Raw genomic sequence first — 22,042 nt, 5'->3', positions numbered from 1 at the left:
ACTTTTAGACTTAACTCAGAAAATTGGTTTAAAATAAATACCATACTGAAAGAAGTGTGAATTTTCTATTTCTCTAATGCCAAAACTAGCAAAATATTCAAGTTTTATTTCTTTGAATTTAAACTCAAAATTTTCTCGTTCTTGCTCATCCTATCATAAAAAATACCAGATTGCCCCTACACTAATAAATACCAGGTTGATACCGGAAGTAAAGTCCCCTCTACAACAGTCAGGATATTTATCAATGATTCTATTGGGAAATAAAAGACGTGATGTCGCTGTCTGTCTTCTCACTTCTTGTGTTGTTGTTGTTTTTTTTAAATTCTAATTCTCCAGTCTGATGTCACGCCGCCCAGCAACGGGGCCATAATCGTGGTTCTAAACAAAGAAATCGGTACTTTTTTATTCTTCATGCTGGCTAGAACTTTTCCTATGTCTTCTGATCAGAATGTATAAAAGTCAAAACATGATCATATTCATACTGTTTTTCTCCTCTGGATACACTTTTATGCTCGTCGGAGAAATATATCGTAAGGGCGTCCGCCATTGTTCCGATAGTTTAGAACCAGTTACTAAGTTACTATGCGTTATTTCTAGGGAAGTGACGACATGACTGTTGAAGCGTATTGCAGCTTAAGGAATCGAAGGACAAGGAGTTTTTAGTATTGCACGAATACTTGTCTCCGTAAAAAAAAAAAAAGAAATGTAATACCAATAAATTCATTGAAATATATTTTTTCGATAGGGTTCGTGCTACGAAGTAAAAAAATGACATGAATAAACCATGGGTCAACCGCAGCACAGCGCCGCAATGTAAGTTATACTCAACAAAATGTCGAAATGTAACACCAGGCCCGAACCCCAGGTTCTCTGGTTATTAGAGAATTGAGTTAAAACCTATCAACATCAATAGTAACTACCCTGAACCGGACCTCTCTACATATCAGAAATGTCTGGATTCAGATGAGGCCGAAATAATCCCTCAAGAACTAAGTAATACTGCAGTGCCCTCCAAACTAAAGTCACAACAAGATCTTGACAGCCTCAAAACTCTGGCCCAGGACCGTGACCAATGGAAACAACTAACAACATGGATGGAGAGAGCAGCTATACTTATCGACCATGACTGAATCACACAATTCTCAGCAAGCGTCATTCGGACTGCGAAGCTTACTACAACAACAACAACAAAAACAACAACTACTACTACTACTACTACTACTACTACTACTACTACTACTACTACTACTACTACTACTACTACTACTACTACTACTAATACTACTACTACTACTACTACTACTACTACTACTAATACTACTACTACTACTACTACTACTACTACTACTACTACTACTAATACTACTACTACTACTACTACTACTACTACTACTACTACTACTACTACTACTACTACTATCGACAGTGCACTTTAGACCTTGTAAATACACACATTCTGAGACTCTGCAAAGCATGGATACAATATTTTTATGATGATGATTGTTAAAGGAATACGTCGTACGTAAATTTCGGAATGTACCATGCACAAGGTAACACTGATCGTCATAACCTATTTAATAACTTGTCTCAATGACGCACTTGACAACCAATTCATCTGGCACATCATCTTTCACGGTGTCTATGTATGTATACCAATGCGTCTGTCTATTATGTACATATCTGCGTGTTTATTTATCTATTTATGTAGGTATCAAATTTTCTATGTATTATCTGTTTATCTATCTTTCAATCAATCCATTATCTATATATTTATGTGACCCTTCGTCTCGAAACGGTATTATGTCGGAGTGAATTGGTCCCGAAAAGTGGCTTTAGAATTAAATTGATAGTAAATACCATTTTTTTGAGCTTTTGCATTGTGAGAAATTGTCTTCATTCTGTAACATAACAAATCGAAACAAACCCCAAGTTTCATGTTTTTGTCAATAAATTCAATTTTTTGCACCCAAGTCATCCCAACATAATACCATTTCGAGCCGAAGGGTCACATATATTTATATGTCACACTCTTTATCAACCAACATATGTGTCTATTTCTCTATCTATCAATCTGTCTATCAAGCTATTTATCTATTTATCTATCTATCTAACTAACTCTCTCTCTCTATCCCTCTATATTTCTACAAATCTCCTGCATCCGCAGAACACCCATCAAGCAAGTGTTTAGATATATATATATAGTAGTAGTAGTAGTAGTAGTAGTATAGATAGTTGTTTGATAGTGGTAGTATAGTATGTATATAGTATGTAGTTAGTAGTATAGTAGTAGTATTAGTATTAGTATAGTAGTAGTATAGTAGTAGTAATAGATAGTGTAGTATAGTTGTATAGTAGTATAGTATATAGTAGTAGTAGTAGTAGTATAGTAAGTAGTTAGTTAGTAGTATATAGTAGTAGTAGTAGTAGTATAGTACTAGTATAGTAGTAGTAGTAGTAGTAGTAAGTAGTATAGTAGTAGTAGTAGTGTAATGTATAGTATAGTTAGTAGTAGTAGTAGTAGTATTAGTAGTAGTAGTAGTAGTAGTAGTATAGTAGTAGTAGTAGTAGTAGTTAGTAATAGTAGTAGTAGTAGTATGTATAGTAGTATAGTATAGTAGTAGTAGTAGTAGTAGTAGTAGTAGTAGTAGATAGTATAGTAGTAGTAGTAGTAGTAGTAGTGTAGTAGTAGTAGTAGTTAGTAGTAGTAGTAGTGTAGTAGTGTGTAGTAGTAGTAGTGTAGTAGTAGTAGTAGTAGTAGTAGTATGTAGTAGTAGTAGTAGTAGTAGTATAGTAGTGTAGTAGATTATAATATAGTAGTAGTAGTAGTAGTAGTAGTAGTAGTAGTAGTAGTAGTAGTATAGTAGTAGTAGTAAGTAGTGTAGTATAGTTAGTAGTAGTAGTAGTAGTTAGTAGTAGTATTAGTAGTAGTAGTAGTAGTAGTAGTAGTATAAGTAGTAGTAGTATAGTAGTAGTTATGTGTAGTAAGTAGTAGTAGTAGTAGTAGATATAGTAGTAGTTAGTGTAGTAGTAGTAGTAGTAGTAGTAGTTAGTAGTAGTAGTAGTAGTAGTAGTAGTAGTAGTAGTAGTAGTAGTAGATAGTAGTAGTAGAGTAGTAGTAGTAGTAGTAGTAGTAGTATGTAGTTATGTAGTAGTATAGTAAGTAGTAAATGTAGTAGTAGTATGGTAGTAGTAAGTAGTAGTAGTAGTAGTAGTAGTAGTAGTAGTAGTAGTAGTAGTAGTAGTAGTAGTAGTGTTAGTGGTAGTAGTAGTAGTATAGTGTAGTATAATATAGTAGTAGTAGTAGGTAGTAGTAGTAGTAGTATAGTATAGTAGTATATAGTAGTAGTAGTAGTAGTAGTTAGTAGTAGTAGTAGTAGTAGTAGTAGTTAGTAGTAGTAGTGTAGTGTAGTATAGTAGTAGTAGTGTGTAAGTATAGTATAGTAGTGAGTAGTAGTAGTATAGTAGTATAGTAGTAGATAGTAGTATAGTAGTTAGTAGTAGTAGTAGTAGTAGTAGTATAGTAGTAGTAGTAGTAGTAGTAGTAGTAGTATAGTAGTAGTATAGTAGTAGTAGTAGTATAGTAGTAGTAATAGTAGTATAGTAAGTAATAGTATAGTAGTAGTAGAGTAGTAGTAGTAAGTAGTAGTAGTAGTAGTAGTATAGTAGTAGTAGTTAGTAGTATAGTATAGTAGTAGTAGTAGTTAGTAGTAGTAGTAGTAGTAGTAGTAGTAGTAGTAGTAGTAGTAGTAGTAGTAGTAGTAGTAGTAGTAGTAGTAGTAGTAGTAGTAGTAGTAGTAGTAGTAGTAGTAGTAGTAGTAGTAGTAGTAGTAGTAGTATAGTAGTAGTATAGTAGTAGTAGTAGTAGTAGTAAGTAGTAGTAGTAGTTAGTAGTAGTAGTAGTAGTAGTAGTAGTAGTAGTAGTAGTAGTAGTAGTAGTAGTAGTAGTAGTAGTAGTAGTAGTAGTAGTATTAGTAGTAGTAGTAGTAGTAGTAAGCCTCGTAGTCTGAATGACGCTTGCGGAGAATTGTGTGATTCCGTCACAGAGTCTTAAAATTCAATGTGTTCAGCGGCTCTCTCCATCCTTGTTGTTAGTTGTTTCCATTGGTCACGGTCCTGGGCCAGAGTTTTGAGGCTGTCAAGATCTTGTTGTGACTTTAGTCCGGACATTATATATATAGAAAACTCCAAACTCTACGGACATGACAAAATGGATTATGCCGACTGAAGAAGTGTGATTTAAGGTGAAAAACACAGAAACGAGTCGTCTCGGCAAAAAATGTGAGTGAAAATTTACATTATATATTAGCTCTAACCACCATTATCGAGCACTTTCGTACCTACAAGTACCCACCAACACTCATAAATATATATATATATATATATATATATATATATATATATATATATATATATATATATCTTAGTGAGAACTAATCACTCGACAGGTGGTTATAAAAAAATAACAAAGAGTGAGTGACGTCAACTGCGTCCCTGTTATAATATACATTTGTTTACAGCACAGATTCACATGATCATCTATTGTATACCAGATGGGAGTATAAATTGTTAATATTATACAAATTCTTCATATGGAAAGAGGCACGATCAACTTCATGGGCAAACAGATCTACTAAAACTGTCTGGCAAGGTAGACCTCCAACCGCTCCTTATTTCATGTCTGCCAGATAGCCAGAGTACTTCCTGACCATTTTCGACATCAATAGGGGCCAGATGGAACCTCACGTGGCCAAATTATACTACTAACACTTTGAGTCAATTGAAAAACTCATCGTTTTTGGTAATCAAAAAATCAACTAGACCAAGGAAAACTTTTGTTATTAAAAGATTTAAAAAATATAAATTGATAATAATAATAATAATAATAATAATAATAATAATAATAATAATAATAATAATAATAATAATAATGATACTATATTATTATTATTATTATTATTATTATTATTATTATTATTATTATTATTATTATTATTATTATTATTATTATTATTATTATAAATAGAAACATTATTTTCCTTGTGGCCAATTTTTGTCAATTTGGCCACATAAGTGGACATCTGGCAGCTCTGCTTTACTTGCACCCATTGATGGACACTGTAGCCATGTGGTGTTAATAAAAGAACCCTATCCAATAAATGGCCTATAATACAAGCTTTTGTTTGACTTTATCTTTAGTTGTTTTGTTTGGGTTTTTGGGGGCTTTTTTGTTTTTTTGGGGTTTTTTTTCTCTTACACCGCAGTTTTATATCTCCTCCTATCCCTAAAAAAGACCTTAACTCACTCAACCCTCACACCGACTATATCCGTAGTTTACCCTGGTCACTTTTACCCCATGCCTATTTATTACATTTTTCTGAGACAAATTATAGGCGTAGTATCAAAGCTAATGTTTTTACTTTTTACATGTTAATGGTAGTTGAATACAACTTTTTATGTCCATGCTCATTTTTAATACATTTCTTCCAATTTTGTAAAATAGCAAAAATCTCTAGGATTGAGTGAGTTAAGAGCCTATTAAGCACTACCCATTTTCCTAAGCGGTTTAAGCAAACAGCTCGCCAAACGAAAGCCATCAACAACCATTAGACATTAGGGGATTAACGAAAACATTCGATTACAGAGTAGATACAGCCTTGGTTGAGAAATGCGTGGGGTCCGATGTTATTACAACCTTCTGTCAGGCCTTTTCTTTTCATCGTTTAGCCCTCTCCTTGGCAGCCATTTTCAGGATTTTCTCCAAACTTCACACCCAACTAATACAAAAATATATGCTTTTATCACTCAAGGACGAGAGACGCATGCGCACAACCAACATGACGTTCTCTCTCTATGGATGACGTCCAATCAAGGGACGCTACTCTTCCGCTAATCTCATTCCGTATAGCAGTAACATTCTTGCAATACATAATTTATTTAGCAAAACATGCTCTACAACACACTGTTTATTTTCTTTAAATTTTACGATGTCTCGTACAAAAGAAATTTGATTTAGAAAAATGTTGATTGTATCGTAACGAATGTGACGATTTTCCTGTAGTTGGTAAGGAGAGGGTCAGACGACTTGGTATTGATAAGCTAATCCCAGAGAGTTAAAATGTCCATACATAATACACAACACATACACACACACACACACACACATACACACACACACACATACACACACACACAGACACACACACATACACACACACACAGACACACACACACAGACACACACACACACACACACATACACACACACACACACACACACACACACACACACACACACACACACACACACACACACACACACATACACACACACACACACACACACACACAGCAAATAAATGCAAAGCAAAAACGAGGAAAAAGAAACAAAAATGGAATCAAAATAAAAGAAAGACACACAAAAAAAGAAAGAAATGAATGAATGAATGAATGAATGAATGAATGAATGAATGAATGAATGAATGAATGAATGAATGAATGAATGAATTAATGAATTAATGAATTAATGAATGAATGAATGAATGAATGAATGAATGAATGAATGAATGAATGAATGAATGAATGAATGAATTAATGAATGAATGAATGAATTAATGAATGAATGAATGAATGAATGAATTAATGAAATAATGAATTAATGAATTAATGAATTAATTTATATAGCGCCGAGATCCACAATGTGCTCAGAGGCGCTTTACAATATGCAGATAAAACAAAACAATAAATTAATAATTTAAGCATAAAATCTATCATATCAGACACTTGGGTAGTGTCCAAGAAACACAAATAAATAAACACCAATCAAACAAAACGAGGCGAAAGTAGATGACTCCTACTCTCCTGAGGTTAGAATTCTGTTCAAAATAGGATTCAATAGTCTGATGTCATGTCGCCCAGCAACGAACAGCTCGGTTCTAAACAAAGAAAATCGGTAGGCCTACTTTTTATTTTTTCATGCTGGCTAGAACTTTTTCACATGTCATGTGATCAGAATGTATAAAACTCAAAACACGATCAGATTTATAATGTTTTTTTTTCTCCTCTGGATACACTTTTATGTTCGTCGAAGAAGTATTTCATAAAGCAAGGCGTCAGCCATTGTTCCGATAGTTTAGAATCAGATACTAAGTTACTATGCGTCATTACGAGGGAAGTGACGTCACGTCTGTTGAAGCCTATTGCCATAGTGTTTAGGACCAAAATTCTAAATAGTTTCTATTATAGAGGTTTCTCTATTCTATACTTAATGACTCGACCGGTCTCACTCAATCCTAGAGATTTTTGCTACTTTTCAAAATTGGAGAAAAATGTATTAAAAATGAGCATTTACATAGATATTTTTATTCAACTATCATTATCTTGTAATTATTAAAAACATAAGCTTTGAAAATACGCCTATAGGTATTGGGTAAAAGTAAGCCGGGTAAACAACGGATAAAGTCGGTGTTAGGGTTGAATGAGTTAAGCCAACCAGTTTCCTCAGGTTATGTCTGAACAGATTATTTTTGCTTTACTAATATCACAATAGAAACGCTTATGTTTGTACGTATTAACAAATCCATTAGGAAACGGGAAAAGGTGATTTGGCCTCGGGGGTTGATTGTCCAAAGCAGACAAATCTCTCTAATTTGTTAACGGATGTTTTGTACCTACTTGTTTGAAAAAAGTTATGATTTTTCAAATAATATGTGACCCCTCGTCTCAAAACGGTATTATGTCGGGATGGACCAGATGCTAAAAAATCAAATTATAGTTAAACTGGTCAAAAATATGAAACGTTGGCATTTAGCACAGAAAAATTTATATGATATTCCTTCTCCTATATAAAGCATATACACTCAACGTAAGCATGATATTTCTGGCTACAAATTCCATTTCCAGCATCTTAATCATATCGACTTAATACAGTTTTGAGACGAGGGGTCACATATACCAGTGAAATTTATAATTTCCATCATAACCAGTCTGTTTATCTGGCCTAGAAGGCAATACACTCTTATCGTCTCTTTTAAAATCTACACGAAGTCCTAATACGTTTTTAGTTGCTTTTGTTGTTGGCTGAAAGGGATTTTGAGCCCGAAATGTTGCTTGTTAGATATATATATATTTTTTTTTTTGGGGGGGGGGGTAACCCTCTCCTTACCACCTGTAGCAAAATCGTCACATTTGTTACGAGACAATATACTTTCTAAAATTCAGATTTATTTTGTACATCACAAACTCCGAAGAATGATCTTTAATTAATTAATAAGAACATAAAGTTGTCTTATAGAGAGCTTGTTTGTGTTTTTTAAAAAAACATTTTTTTCTGCTGGGTTAACCTGCCATTTTGGGAGAATACTGAAAATGATTTGTTAGGAGAGAGTTAAAGCCGTTCTGGAACGTGAGTGTGGAAATGTTAGGGTTGAGATCCTGAGTTTGTCGATAAAGAGAGATTTAACTGAACAAGAGGTGATAGCTGATGTGAAAGAATCTAGGTGAGAATAAGTGTGAAAGATGAGCAGGTGGGGAAGGAAGACTAAGGCCGCCCTAAAGATCTATCTTAATGTTACAGTATTAGACATTGCTGAAGTGAATTTGTGACTACCGTCTCTAAACAGTATTATGTCAGGATGACTTGGGTGCAAAAAATTGAATTTATTGACAAAAACATGAAACTTGGGGTTTGTTTCGATTTGTCATGTTACAGAATGAAGACAATTTCTCACAATGCAAAAAGCTCAAAAATTGGTATTTACTATCAATTTAATTTCTAAAGTCACATTTAGGGGTCCAATTCATTCCGACATAATACCGTTTCGAGACGAAGGGTAACATTTGACTGTAAGTTGTCTAAAAACAAACTTTCCAGTTTTGTTTGATCTTTTTTCTTGTTGTTGTTGTCAAAATATAAAATACGTTTATCAGTGTACAGCATTGCAGACCATGACGCAATAACAAAGTTATAACTTATGAAAGATGATTGCATTATAATATGATTGAATGTGAGATTATAACGATGTCTATCCCGATTGACTAAATCCATAAGTCCGACAAAAGTCATTATTGCAATTTTAATCAAATTCAAAGGAGAATCAATGACACAAAATTGCTATCTACGTTAGAACACTAATTTTGGTGTCGCGTTACTGTTCAATACCGTCTAACAGACACAACATATTACTATATATTATCGGTTAATACAAGTCACTGCCCCCCCCCCCCACCCCCCTTTCCCCCTTGGCCTGTACTGCTGTACACTGATAAACGTATTTTTGTTGTTGTCAAAATATAAAATACGTTTAGCCGCCCTCTCTCTCTCTCTCTCTCTCTCTCTCTCTCTCTCTCTCTCTCTCTCTCTCTCTCTCTCTCTCTCCCCCCCCCCCCCGTCTCTTTTTCTTCTACACGAAGAATTCTTTTTTTCTTTTTTGAGTTCGTGCGGCTATGTGGTCTAGTGGTATGACACTCGCTTTCGGATCGGAAGGTCCTGGGTTCGAGCCTCGCTCGGCGCATAGTTGAGTCCTTGGAAAAGACTCTTTACTCACATTCTCTCACCGTACTCGGGTGTAAAATGAGTACCTGGCCGTTAAAAGCGTTGTCTTTGTCCGAAAAATTGTAATATCGCCTAACAGGCGTCATGTCTCGTCCTACATGTTAAATGTTGCTGTTGACCAGGGACCCCTTGTAAAGCGCATTGAGCACGTTAATTGCGTTAAGTGGATATTGCGCTATATAAATGCTCAATTTTTTTTTAGTTTAAACGTGAAGTGGGCATAATTTGGAGAGATAAAAAGAACTAGCGAAGCTGATAGGTTATGATAATCAAAATTGCTAATTGTATTGAATATCTGTTTTGAATCATTGCTGTTTTCATCAACCACAAAATGCAAATTAACCTTAGCGATGTCTTAAAACTTAATATCTGACGAACTGCAGATTGAAATAAGGATGAATCCCTTCTTAATTGTAAACTTTAACATCTCACGAACTGTAGATTGAAATAAGGATGAATCCCTTCTTAATTGTAAACTTTAACATCTCACGAACTGCAGATTGAAATAAGGATGAATCCCTTCTTAATTGTAAACTTTAACATCTCACGAACTGCAGATTGAAATAAGGATGAATCCCTTCTTAATTGTAAACTTTAACATCTCACGAACTGCAGATTGAAATAGGATGAATCCTTCTTAATTGTAAACTTTAACATCTCACGAACTGCAGATTGAAATAAGGATGAATCCCTCTTAATGTAAACTTTAACATCTCACGAACTGTAGATTGAAATAAGGATGAATCCTTCTTAATTGTAAACTTTAACATCTCACGAACTGCAGATTGAAATAAGGATGAATCCCTTCTTAATTGTAAACTTTAACATCTCACGAACTGCAGATTGAAATAAGGATGAATCCCTTATTATTTGTAGCCGACATTTTGAAGGAACGTCAAGTTATAGGATTATCTGTAAGGCTATGCTTCGCCGCACGGGATTTCCGACACGTTATAATTTGCTGATCATGTGATAATTACGTCATATCACGTGGTTGCAAATTGTGAAATTATCCGCCAATACGTACCTGTCAGCCGCAATAATTATTAAAACAAATCCAGAAGCCACAGCGGACACCAGAGCGACAAACGAGGAGAATCTACAAATAGGCACAAAGATTGGTGACCTTGGATAGATGGCAAGGTGAAGGACGACTGGCATGGCGAGGAGAAGAAATGCAAGGTCCAGTCCTGCCAGCATCTGGGAAAAAAAATTGAAATATAAAATCAACTAAATACAATGATAAACTAAAACAATATAATACTGATAACTCATCAGCGCATGTCATTCAAGTTACATGTCCTGTATAAGATAGACTTGTATTATAAATCCCTGTAATATTTTGAAACAAAATTGTGACCCTTCGTCTCGAAACGGCATTATGTCGGAATGAATTGGACCCCGAAAAGTTAGAATTAAATTGATAGTAAATACCAATTTTTGAGCTTTTACATTGTGAGAAATTGTCTTCATTCTGTAACATGACAAATCGAAACAAACCCCAAGTTTCATGTTTTTGTCAATAAATTCAATTTTTTTCCACCCAAGTCATTCCGACATAATACCGTTTCGAGACGAAGGGTCACGATTACTCAAACCGATACCCTGCCGGAATTAAAGTGATAAAATTTGAACAGACAGAAGACTAGTTTTACACTTCTTCCAAACTGTTGACAATTTAGACAGATGTGTTTTCACGTAATAGTTAAAACAGTAAAAATAATTTAAGTCTCTTAAATATTTTGGGAGGAAGTTCCAAAACCGGACTTGTACTTGTGAGGCGATGAAAGCACAAGAAGTTCCTCGAAGTGGGAGATACTAAAGGCTCATATTTACAGAATCGATTTGAGAGCACTTAGAAATTTCTGAATCCTTTCATTTCCCGTAAACTTTTGTTTACTCGATTCACCAGAGACATGAATTGAAAATAGAGAAAATAACAAAATCGGCAGGATTGGAGGGTAGGGAGGGGGGGGGGGGTAGAATAAAGGAAAAAATAAATATTTAACATAAATTTTCGACAGATTTTTAAATATCCCTCTGGAATCACAGAGAAAATGTGACCCATCGTCTCAAATCGGTATTATGTCGGAACGAATCAGATGCTTAGAAGCCGAATTTCGTGTTAGACTGGTCAAAAATACATATTGTTGGCATAAGCACCCTAAAATATGGTATCCATTCTCCTCAATAAATCGTATAAACTCAACACAAGTCTGATATTTCTGGCTATAAATTCAATTTTCAACATCTTAACCATCCCGACATAATACCGTTTTGAGGCGAAGGGTCACAAATGGTTTCGTGAGAAGCATTTTTTAAAAACCACCTTTAACCCTCTCCTACCACCTACATCATAATCGTCACATTTGTTACGACACAATATAAATTTGTTCTTATTGAGCTTTATATAGCGCAATATCCACTAAATGTGCTCAAAGCGCTTTACAAGGGGTCCCTGGTCAACAGCAACATTTAACATGTAGGACGAGACATGCCGCCTGTAAGGCGATAATACAATTTTTCGGACAAAGACAACGCTGTTAACGGCCAGGTACTCATTGTACACCTGAGTACGGTGAGAGAATGTGAGTAAAGAGCCTTTTCCAAGGACTCAACTATGCGCCGAGCGCGAGGCTCGAACCCAGGACCTTCCGATCCGAAAGCGAGTGTCATACCACTAGACCACATAGCCGCACAATTATTATTCAGATATTTATTTTGTACATCACAATGATCTTTGTTTAATTAATAAGAACATAGCGTTGTTTTGTAGAGAGATTATTTGAGTTTTAAAAATCCATTTTTCTGCTGGGTAATCCTGTCATTTGAGAGAATAATGAAAATGATCGGTAAGGAGAGAGTTACATATCCTATGATCACATATATACTGAAAACCTATCTCTTTGGGAAGTATTTAAATTAGATTATGCCAGGAATTATTGCAAAGCGCATACGTCCGTGCACGCGCGCGTGTGTGCGTGTGTGTGTGTGTGTGTGTGTGTGTGTGTGTGTGTCTGAGTAATATGTGACCCTTCGTCTCAAAACGGTATTATGTCGGGATGGACCAGATGCTAAAAAGTCAAATTATAGTTAAACTGGTCAAAAATATGAAACGTTGGTATTTAGCACAGTAAAATATGATATTCCTTCTCCTCTATAAAGCATATAAACTCAACGTAAGCATGATATTTCTGGCTACAAATTCCATTTTCAGCATCTTAATCATCCCGACTTAATACCGTTTTGAGACGAGAGGTCACATATATATTTATGTACAGTGTGTATATGGTTGTGTGTGTGTGTGTTTGTGTGTCTGTGTGTGTGTGTGTGTGTGTGTGTGTGCGTGTGAGCTTTTGTTCGTATGCCCGAATGTGCAGTAGTATGTAATGTTTTTTACTGATGGTCAATGTGAAGCGCTTCGAAGCTTCGGCATAAGAGCTATATAAATGTACATTTATTATTATTATTATTATTATTATTATTATTATTATTATTATTATTATTATTATTATTATTATTATTATAAATATTATTATATGTTTGCCACAATAAGGAAGGCCAATTGTGTCTCACTTGTCATGGCTTACAGAATTGTATGATGGTAGAATATAACAAGGTTAATGTTTTTAAAAAATCAGAATATCCTTATAAGGCATGAGCAAATCGAGACAGCATATTGCAGCCTTCCAATTGAAAGCATGGCGATTGGTTGGTTGTCTGTGATTTAATGTTTCTTTCTTTCTCCACGGTATGCCCTTGAGAAAGAGATTTTGCACAAATTTTCCTATGTCCAACCAGCATCAACTGACTAGCTGGGTCTGATCAACAGGTGGAAAGCACTCTGGGATGGACCTGGATATTAAATATTGACATGAAATCAAAGCAATTGGCTCTTTGTTGCTGCAAATTAGTAGGACAAAAATGAGCTTTTATATAGAGCAATATCCATTAAACGTGCTCAAGGGGTCCCTGACCAATAGCAACACGTAATATGTAAAACGAAACATGATGCCTGTTAGGTGATACGACAATTTGTTTTCCGATGAAGTCGAACGCTGTTAACGGCCAGGTATTCATTTTACACCTGAGTACGGTGAGAGAATGTGAGTAAAGAGCCTTTTCCAAGTACTCAACTATGCGCCGAGCGAAGCTCGAACCCAGGACCTTCCGATCCGAAAGCGAGTGATGCCTCAAGACTACATAGCCGCTCGTTATCTGCCAGGTATTACTTTTACACACGAGTGCAGTGAGAGAATGTGAGCAAAGAGCTCATTCGAGATATTTAACCTTGGACTGCCACAGCGGGACTTGAACTGAAAGCTTACAGATGTCAAACCGAGTTTCACACCGCAAAGCCATTCAAAACTTAACCTATATCTCTAAAAAAAATTTAAAGACTATATATTCTCCTTTTCTGGACAAACTGGATAGTTACAGACATTAGAAAGAAACTGGAGGCAGCAGAAATGTGGTTTCTTAGAAGGATGTTAAGGATCTCATGGACAGAGAAGAAAACTAATGAAGAAGTATTAGAACAAGCTGAAACTAAAAGGTTATTAATTCGTACAGTAAAAAAAGACAAATGCAATTTTTAGGGCACCTAAATCGACATAAATGTATTGAATATCTTGCTCTCACAGGAAATATATAACGTAAAAAGAGTAAAGGTAGACCAAGAAAAACATATTTGAATAGTTTGAACAGCTGGGTGACAAAGAAAGAGAAGAGTAATATTAGTTTTCTGAGGTTATCTGATCAGAGAGATGAATGGCGTACCATGATCACCGATGTCTGACACAGACTTGGTACTTGAAGAGGAAGAAGAAGCTTCTCTTTTTCAGCTTCTGGATCACAATGGGACTCGAACCATGAACCAACCGTTCCGACAAGATGACACGGCCACAGATGATATAGATAGTATGCAGATGACGTCACTCAAGCCTTTGTTATGGTTTTTGCCATCCGCGTTTGTGAGTTGTTCTCACTAAACTGTATTAACCAGACTATAAAAGTTCATGGTTACACAGAGTTTGTGTGTTGGTCCGTTATACTTCCGGATGGCAATGTTGTGAACTCCTTGGCCAAGCGCATACTATCTATTATCTAATCACGTCACCATCGACTCAACATATTATGTGATTAATGACTCACGTTCGTGTTCATGTCATAGACAATTGTGACCCCTCGTCTCACAACGGTATTAAGTCGGGTTGATTAAGATGCTGAAAATGGAATTTGTATCCAGAAATATCATGCTTACGTTGAGTTTAACTGCTCTATAGAGGAGCAAGAATATCATATTTTACTGTGCTAAATACCAACGCTTCATATTTTTGACAGTTTAACTATAATTTGATTTTTTAGCATCTGGTCCATCCCGACATAATACCGTTTTGAGACGAGGGGTCACAATATTAATGTATGAAGGCGTATAGGGATGAAGAGAATAAATAATGCCGTGTCATGTTGATAAATCGGAAGGATTATCCTAGGAATATTATCTAAGACTTTGGACAGACGTGTCTATTTAGAGTAAAATTCTAAAGTTCATACGGTTCAAGCGCCAAGACTGGAATAACCCAGGGGTCAACCGCAGTGCAGCGTCGCAAACTGAGCGAGGGCGAGGTGACTTACTCAAGACCACACAGCGCAGCGGATATTCTAACTCGGTATCATTCGGGTACAAAGTAAAGACAGTACCGCTGAGCCAAGACCCTCATTGTTGAGGATACCGTGCGCTCTATAAGAGTCTATTATTATTATTATTATTATTATTATTATTATTATTATTATTATTATTATTATTATTATTATTATTATTATTATTATTATTATTATTATTATTATTATTTATTATTAAAATTATTATTATTATTATTATTATTATTATTATTATTATTATTATTATTTATTATATCATATCATTATATATTTATTATTATTATTATTATTATTATTATTATTTTATTATTATTATTATTATTTATTATTATTATTATTATTCATAATATAGATCACAATAAATGGACTTTGTTGCAATGAAAAAATATCTCATTATACGAGGCTTGAATGAATAATTTTACCTCCTGTGCAACATTTCCTTTAGGAATTGGAATGGAATCATCAAATTCTGACACAGTGTGTAGCTTATTACACGCATCACCATTGAAATTCCCAAGCAACAAGCACCCGTTTTGCCGCCTCTCTGAGAAATGTGTCAAAGGGTTACGCGATAGTTAATGTTGAATGTCCGAAAACATTTTGATTTCATTTGATGTTTAATTTTGATTTGTTGAACGATTTGTTTAGAATTTATAACGGAGAAGCACGACGTTTCTGTCAACCTTCGTATTGTCTAAGCCATTTCAATACCGGTAGATTCGAGGCTCAAATAATAGGCTTTAACAATCGTGACGTCACTTCCCTCGTAATGACATATAGTAACTTAGTAACTGGTTCTAAACTATCGGAACAATGGCCGACGCCCTTATGAAATACTTCTCCGACGAGCATAAAAGTGTATCTATCCAGAGGAGAAAAACATTATAAATCTGATCATATTTTGACTTTTATACATTCTGATCAAATGACATGTGAAAAAGTTCTAGCCAGCATGAAGAATAAAAAGCACTGATTTTCTTCGTTTAGAACCAAACTGCTCGTTGCTGGGCGGACGTGACATCAGACTATTGAATCCTATTATGAACGTTGATCTGGATTGAAATGCGCCATAGTTTCTTAATCTACATAAGATGACATGTCCAGAAGCCATCATATCTCACAGTTATTGTAGTGGTAAAAGCAAGTCTCCTAATAGAAATAGAATAGAAATTCAGGCCGGATGTGTGGACTATAAGTGATGCATTATGAAGCGCATAGGTGTAATGTAATGTAATGTAATGTAATGTAATGTAATGTAATGTAATGTAATGGGGCATTTATATAGCGCCATTATCCATTTACAATGCTAAATTGCGCTTCACAATGGCAATAACAAATAATACGTAAACAAATTATTAAGTAGACACATATACATATACGTCCACACATACACACACAATATATATATATATATATATATATATATATATATATATATATATATATATATTATAACAAGTATATACAAACATACATACATAGATAACGGGTAAACGGTAAAATCACCATTTAATAATGGATAATAATGATAATTTAGAGCATTTCTACAGCCATGCCCATGACATCCATGACCATGTCATGTTCTATGCCCTGAACATTAGCAACTATAAATTATGTCTATCTCTATTTATATCCTCACCATCCGGCTTTTTATCTGTCTTTCCAATTAATGGGAATCGTGGACGCTACCTCATTAATAAGCCCTGGTCAACTAAACTCACGCCGTTATATTAATGATCACAGATTGTGCTCATCTACCAGACAAGCTTAGTAATTCAGGAAGATCTTACAGGAAAGAAAAGATTAAGCAATGGTGATGAATTGATGGGTTAGTCTTGGCCTTTATATTAATGATCACAGGTTGTGCTCATCTAGAAAAATAGTAAATAATGAATTTATATAGCGCCTAAACATCCACGTTAATCGTGCTCAGCGGCGCTTTACATAATAAAAATAAAAATGTTTAAAAACAACAAAATTAAAAATCACGACACTACATGATACATAATAAGCATGCATACAAAAAACAAAATCAAAGCAACATCCATTTCATGAAAAATAAGCCTCGCGGAACAACTCAGTCTTCAGACATTTCCTGAAAGATGATACATTTTCACAGGAATTTGTCCGAGGACTAAGTGCGTTACATAGGCGTGGAGCAATGGATGAAAAGGCTTTTTCTACCAGACGACAAGCTCAGTAATTCAGGAAGATCTTACAGGAAAGAAAAGATTAAACAATGGTGATGAACTAGATGGATTAGTACTGGCTAATGATATTATAAGACTTTGGACAGCCGAGTCGATTTGGAGTGAATTGCTAAGATTCAGACGCTTCAAAATGCTTTTCTAATTATTTATGTCTAATGAAAAATGGATTAACTTGAAACGTCAAATAGGTAGGTACATTTTTGCAAGTCTGATAAATTCGGACGCAATTGGATTCAGTAGTCTGATGTCACGCCGCCCGGCAATGGCGGCCATCTTGGTTCTAAACAAAGAAAATCATTACTTTTTATTCTTCAAGCTGGCTAGAACTTTTCATATGTCTTGTGATCAGATGTGTAAAGTCAAAACATCATCAAATTTATGGGGTTTTTTTCTCCTCTGGATACGCTTTTATGCTCGCCGGAGAAATATTTCATACGGCGTCAGCCATTGTTCCGATAATTTAGAGCCAGTTACTAAGTTACCATGCGTCATTAGGAAGGAAGTGACGTTACGACTGTTGAAGAGTATTGGATGGATTAGTACTGGCTAATGATATTATAAGACTTTGGACAGCCGAGTCGATTTGGAGTGAATTGCTAAGATTCAGACGCTTCAAAATGATGTTTTTCTCAATAAAAGCTTATGTCTAATGAAAAATGGATTAACTTGAAACGACAAATAGGGAATGAGATTAGCGGAAGAGTAGCGTCCCTTGATTGGAAGTCACGAACGGAAAATTTATTAGAGAGAGAACGTCATGTTGGTTGTGCGGCATGAGACACTTCACCGAAAACGAGACGCATGCGCAAAACCATTTTGACGTTCTCTCTGCAAGGTGACGTCCAATCAAAGGGACGCTACTCTTCCGCTAATCTCATTCCCTATAGGTAGGTAGGTACATATTTGCAAGTCTGAGAAATTCGGACGCAATTATGAGCTTGTATAGAGCAGTATAATTAGGTGCCCCAAACGTAAACAATAACAAGTTGCTAGTGATTTCCGTTAGGGGCCGGAAAAATTTACGCACAATATAGGTCTCCCAATTTTGTAGTTTGAGTTGTAGGCAATACACTTTCAGTATTGAAAATATGTTTACATAAAATCTAACAGTTGCAGAAATAATAATATAAGACTAAATTATTCTGAAAATCAGGCTCCGAATAATTCTCGTTTTGTTCACACCAGCGCAATAATTTGCTCTGGTCTAAAAATAGATAGACTGTAACTTTTGATAAATTTTACCTTTTGTTCCATAAAATATCCATATCTAGACATTATTTGATGCATGATCGAGTATTTATGACTATGTGTTTCTTTTGCCACCTAACAGCCAAATTTTAAAGGTTATTTTTTTCTATAATTTACATTGGAACTTGAGCTGTCAAGACAGGAACATGTGATTTGCCATGTGCTTTTAGACCTTTGTTTACGTTTGGGGCACCTAATTATTCTGCTGTATTAGCATTGTTATGATGGACGATATTTTTGCAGTGGTTTTAGAGTATTTCCATAACAACAATGGGCCCATAGCCATTTGGGTTATCAGACCTGCAAATAAGTACACGTCGTTTAAAAACAAATATATCAATATATCATCATAACTCATCGTACGAATCGGGGTAAAGAAGATATTACTAATATTAAATGGAAATTTTGTCTTCATTGTCTATTCCAAGGGAAGACTGGAATAACCCAGGCGTCAACCGCAGTACATAATTCGAATCTATGAAGCCATTGATGGAATTAAAATAGTAAACATTGCAAAACGCATTGAGCATGGTGAAACAGCGGATAATTTTTAACTTGATTCTCTTCACTACTTGCGGAATAAATAACAATAAGGATTGAAATGGATGCTTCAATTTATTGAACTACGACTGATAACATGGACGTTTCGGGTATCCCCTTTATCAACAAAACACGATGAATGAAACTCTCAAGTCGAATGGGAGCTGGTAGTGCTCTACCAAGTGAGCTATCCGGACCCCCCTAAATTGGGTATAATTTGCGCTATACAAATTTCTCTCTTTTTTCATCATCTCTTGTCTTTTTAATAAATATTGGGAGATGGAGGGAATACCTAATCACATCGTGAATAATTCATGCTGAGAAATTAATGATTACAGTTGGTGAAAAATAAAGAAGAAAAAGAAAAAAAGACAATTAATTAGCGTTGTTTAAGCTTTAATCAGCAAAGGAAACAAATTATAATAAAGAAATACCAGTGTTCCAGAAAATGAATAGCAAAGATTAATCTGGGAAAATTATTATGTGGGCTGATCAGTCTGTTTGGATTATGATGAAGACCATTGAGTACATTTATGACCCTTCGTCTCTAAGCGGTATTATGTCGGGATGACTTGGGTGCAAAAAAATGAATTTATTGACAAAAACATGAAACTTGGGGTTTGTTTCGATTTGTTATGTTACAGAATGAAGACAATTTCTCACAATGCAAAAGCTCAAAAAAATGGTATTTACTATCAATTTAATTCTAAAGTCACTCTTCGTGGTCCAATTCATTCCGACATAATACCGCTTCGAGACGAAGGGTCACATTTATCTTTACCTCTTGTTTTGCTTGGTAGTTAACTCACTCAATCCTAGAGATTTTTGCTACTTTCCAAAATTGGGAAAAAAATGTATTTAAAATGATCATGTCCATAGATAGTTTTTTTTCAACTACCATTAACATGCAAAAACTAAAAACATTAGCTTTGATACTAGATACGCCTACGGTTTGTCTCAGAAAAAATGTAATAAATAGACATGGGGTAAAAGTAATCGGGTGAACAACGGATATAGTCGGTGTTAGGGTTGAGTGAGTTAAAGCATGGGGCCTACCAACGTAAACATATTTGCAGGTTTGATAACCCAGATTGTTATGGGCTCATTTTTGTATTGGACACACTCTCAAACCAACTCAAACGAAAATAATATTGTCTATTTTAAGAAAAAAATGTTAAAACGAGCCCGCAACTACGTTCGGTTATCAGAACTCTGCTAATATAAGCACGTCAATGAGGCCCGAAGGTTGTGGTCTTGTGGTATGACACTCTTTTTTTCGGACCCGACGGTCCTGAGTTCGAGCCTCACTGGGCGCATAGTTGAGTCCTTGGAAAAGGCTCTCTACTCACATTCTCTCATCGTACTCAGGTGTAAAAGGTGTACCAGGCCGTTAACAGCGCTGTCTCTGTCCGAAAAAAATTACAATGTCGCGTTACAGGCGTCATGTTTCGTCCTAAATGTTAAATGTTGCCGTTGGACAGGGACCCTTTGTAGAGCGCATTGAGGCACATGTAGGGGATATTGCCCTGTATAAAGAGCTCAATTAAGTTTGTGTTCTTTTTATTATTGACCCTTTGGGTCATGTGTGTTGGTAAGTTTGTAGGACTAGGGGAAGGGACAATATCATATTAGTGACCCGTCGCCTCAAAACGGTATTAAGTCGGGATGATCAAAGTGCTGACAATAGAATCTATAACTAAGAACATCAGACATGGGTTGAGTCCATGTATGGATTATTGAAGAAAAAATATAGAATTTTATAGTGCTGAAAACCGAAATTTCATTTTCTTGACCAGTTAAGCTTAAAATTGAACTTTCAGCATCTTGTTCATCCTGACATAATACCGTTTTGAGACGTTAGGTCACATTTGCGAGATGTCCGAATGGATTGGCATTGTACCTCTGGCCCGAAGTACCAAGTTCGACCAATGTTATTGGAATCTCTTTTGTTTTGTTTTTAGCAAGAAATGTTGCCCCCCCCCCCCCATTGCTTACGTTGAGGCGCTGAACTGTGGCTGACGCCTAAGTTGTCACTGTATTTTGTTAAGATCAACTCTAAAGAATAATGTACCCTTAGGATGAATTAAATAACTACATTTGTTCGTTTTAGCTTAACACACACACACACACACACCCGCGCGCGCGCACGCAAATATATATATATATATATATATATATATATATATATATATATATATATATATATATATATATATATATATATATACATATATTATTTGAGAGAGAGGGAGAGGCAGACAGACAGACAGACAGACAGACTGAGGAAGTAGTTGAAGGACAGATAACCCTTAGATATCTGACAAATTGAGCTGTCAGTTCGTTAGAAGCTATATCGTATTTTTCTTCCTTAACAATATCATATTTATGAGTGAAAAAAAAACAATTTATCATCAACAGTTTCAATTCCTTTCCTGGAAAAACAAAATACATGACAATGGGCAAATTGACCTGACGTGGCTAATTTCTTAACTCGAAAGAAAAATTGAAGACAAGAACGTCAAAACAAATTGCACACAACAATTGGGAATGAGATTAGCGGAAGAGTAGCGTCCCTTGATTGGACGTCACCTTACAGAGAAAACGTCAAAATGGTTTTGCGCACGCGTCTCTCTCGTCCTCGCTTTCGGTGAAGTGTCTCATGCCGCTTTCACCGGAAGCGAGGACGAGAGACGCATGCGCACAACCAACTTGACGTTCTCTCTCTAATAACTTTTCCGCCGGTGACGTCCATTCATTGGACGCTACTCTTCCGCTAATCTCATTCCCTATAGAAACATTTCATTGCTATATGTTTCCTTGTTTGTTTGTT

General features: G+C 35.4%; 1 protein-coding gene across 5 annotated transcripts in view; it reads right to left on the bottom strand.

Moving 5' to 3' along the window:
- LOC144977609 (uncharacterized) overlaps positions 1–22,042 on the bottom strand; it is a 152,943-nt gene that overhangs the window by 6,362 nt on the left and 124,539 nt on the right. For all 5 annotated transcript variants that reach the window (XR_013646352.1, XR_013646354.1, XR_013646351.1 and 2 more), the window contains exon 3: positions 10,578–10,750. Coding sequence is in view for 1 of the 5 variants with exons in the window: in XM_078923002.1 (XP_078779128.1) it covers positions 10,578–10,750 (173 nt within the window). In the remaining 4 variants the exon portion in view is untranslated. The remainder of the gene's footprint in view (positions 1–10,577; positions 10,751–22,042) is intronic.

This window comes from Berghia stephanieae, chromosome 7 (assembly GCF_034508935.2).
Source record: "Berghia stephanieae isolate SIO BIC M18660-M18661 chromosome 7, UCSD_Bste_1.3, whole genome shotgun sequence".
NCBI classification, from domain to species: domain Eukaryota; kingdom Metazoa; phylum Mollusca; class Gastropoda; order Nudibranchia; family Aeolidiidae; genus Berghia; species Berghia stephanieae.
The sequence above is the reverse complement of the archived record's forward strand: the minus strand, read 5'-3'. Positions and strand labels throughout refer to the sequence as shown.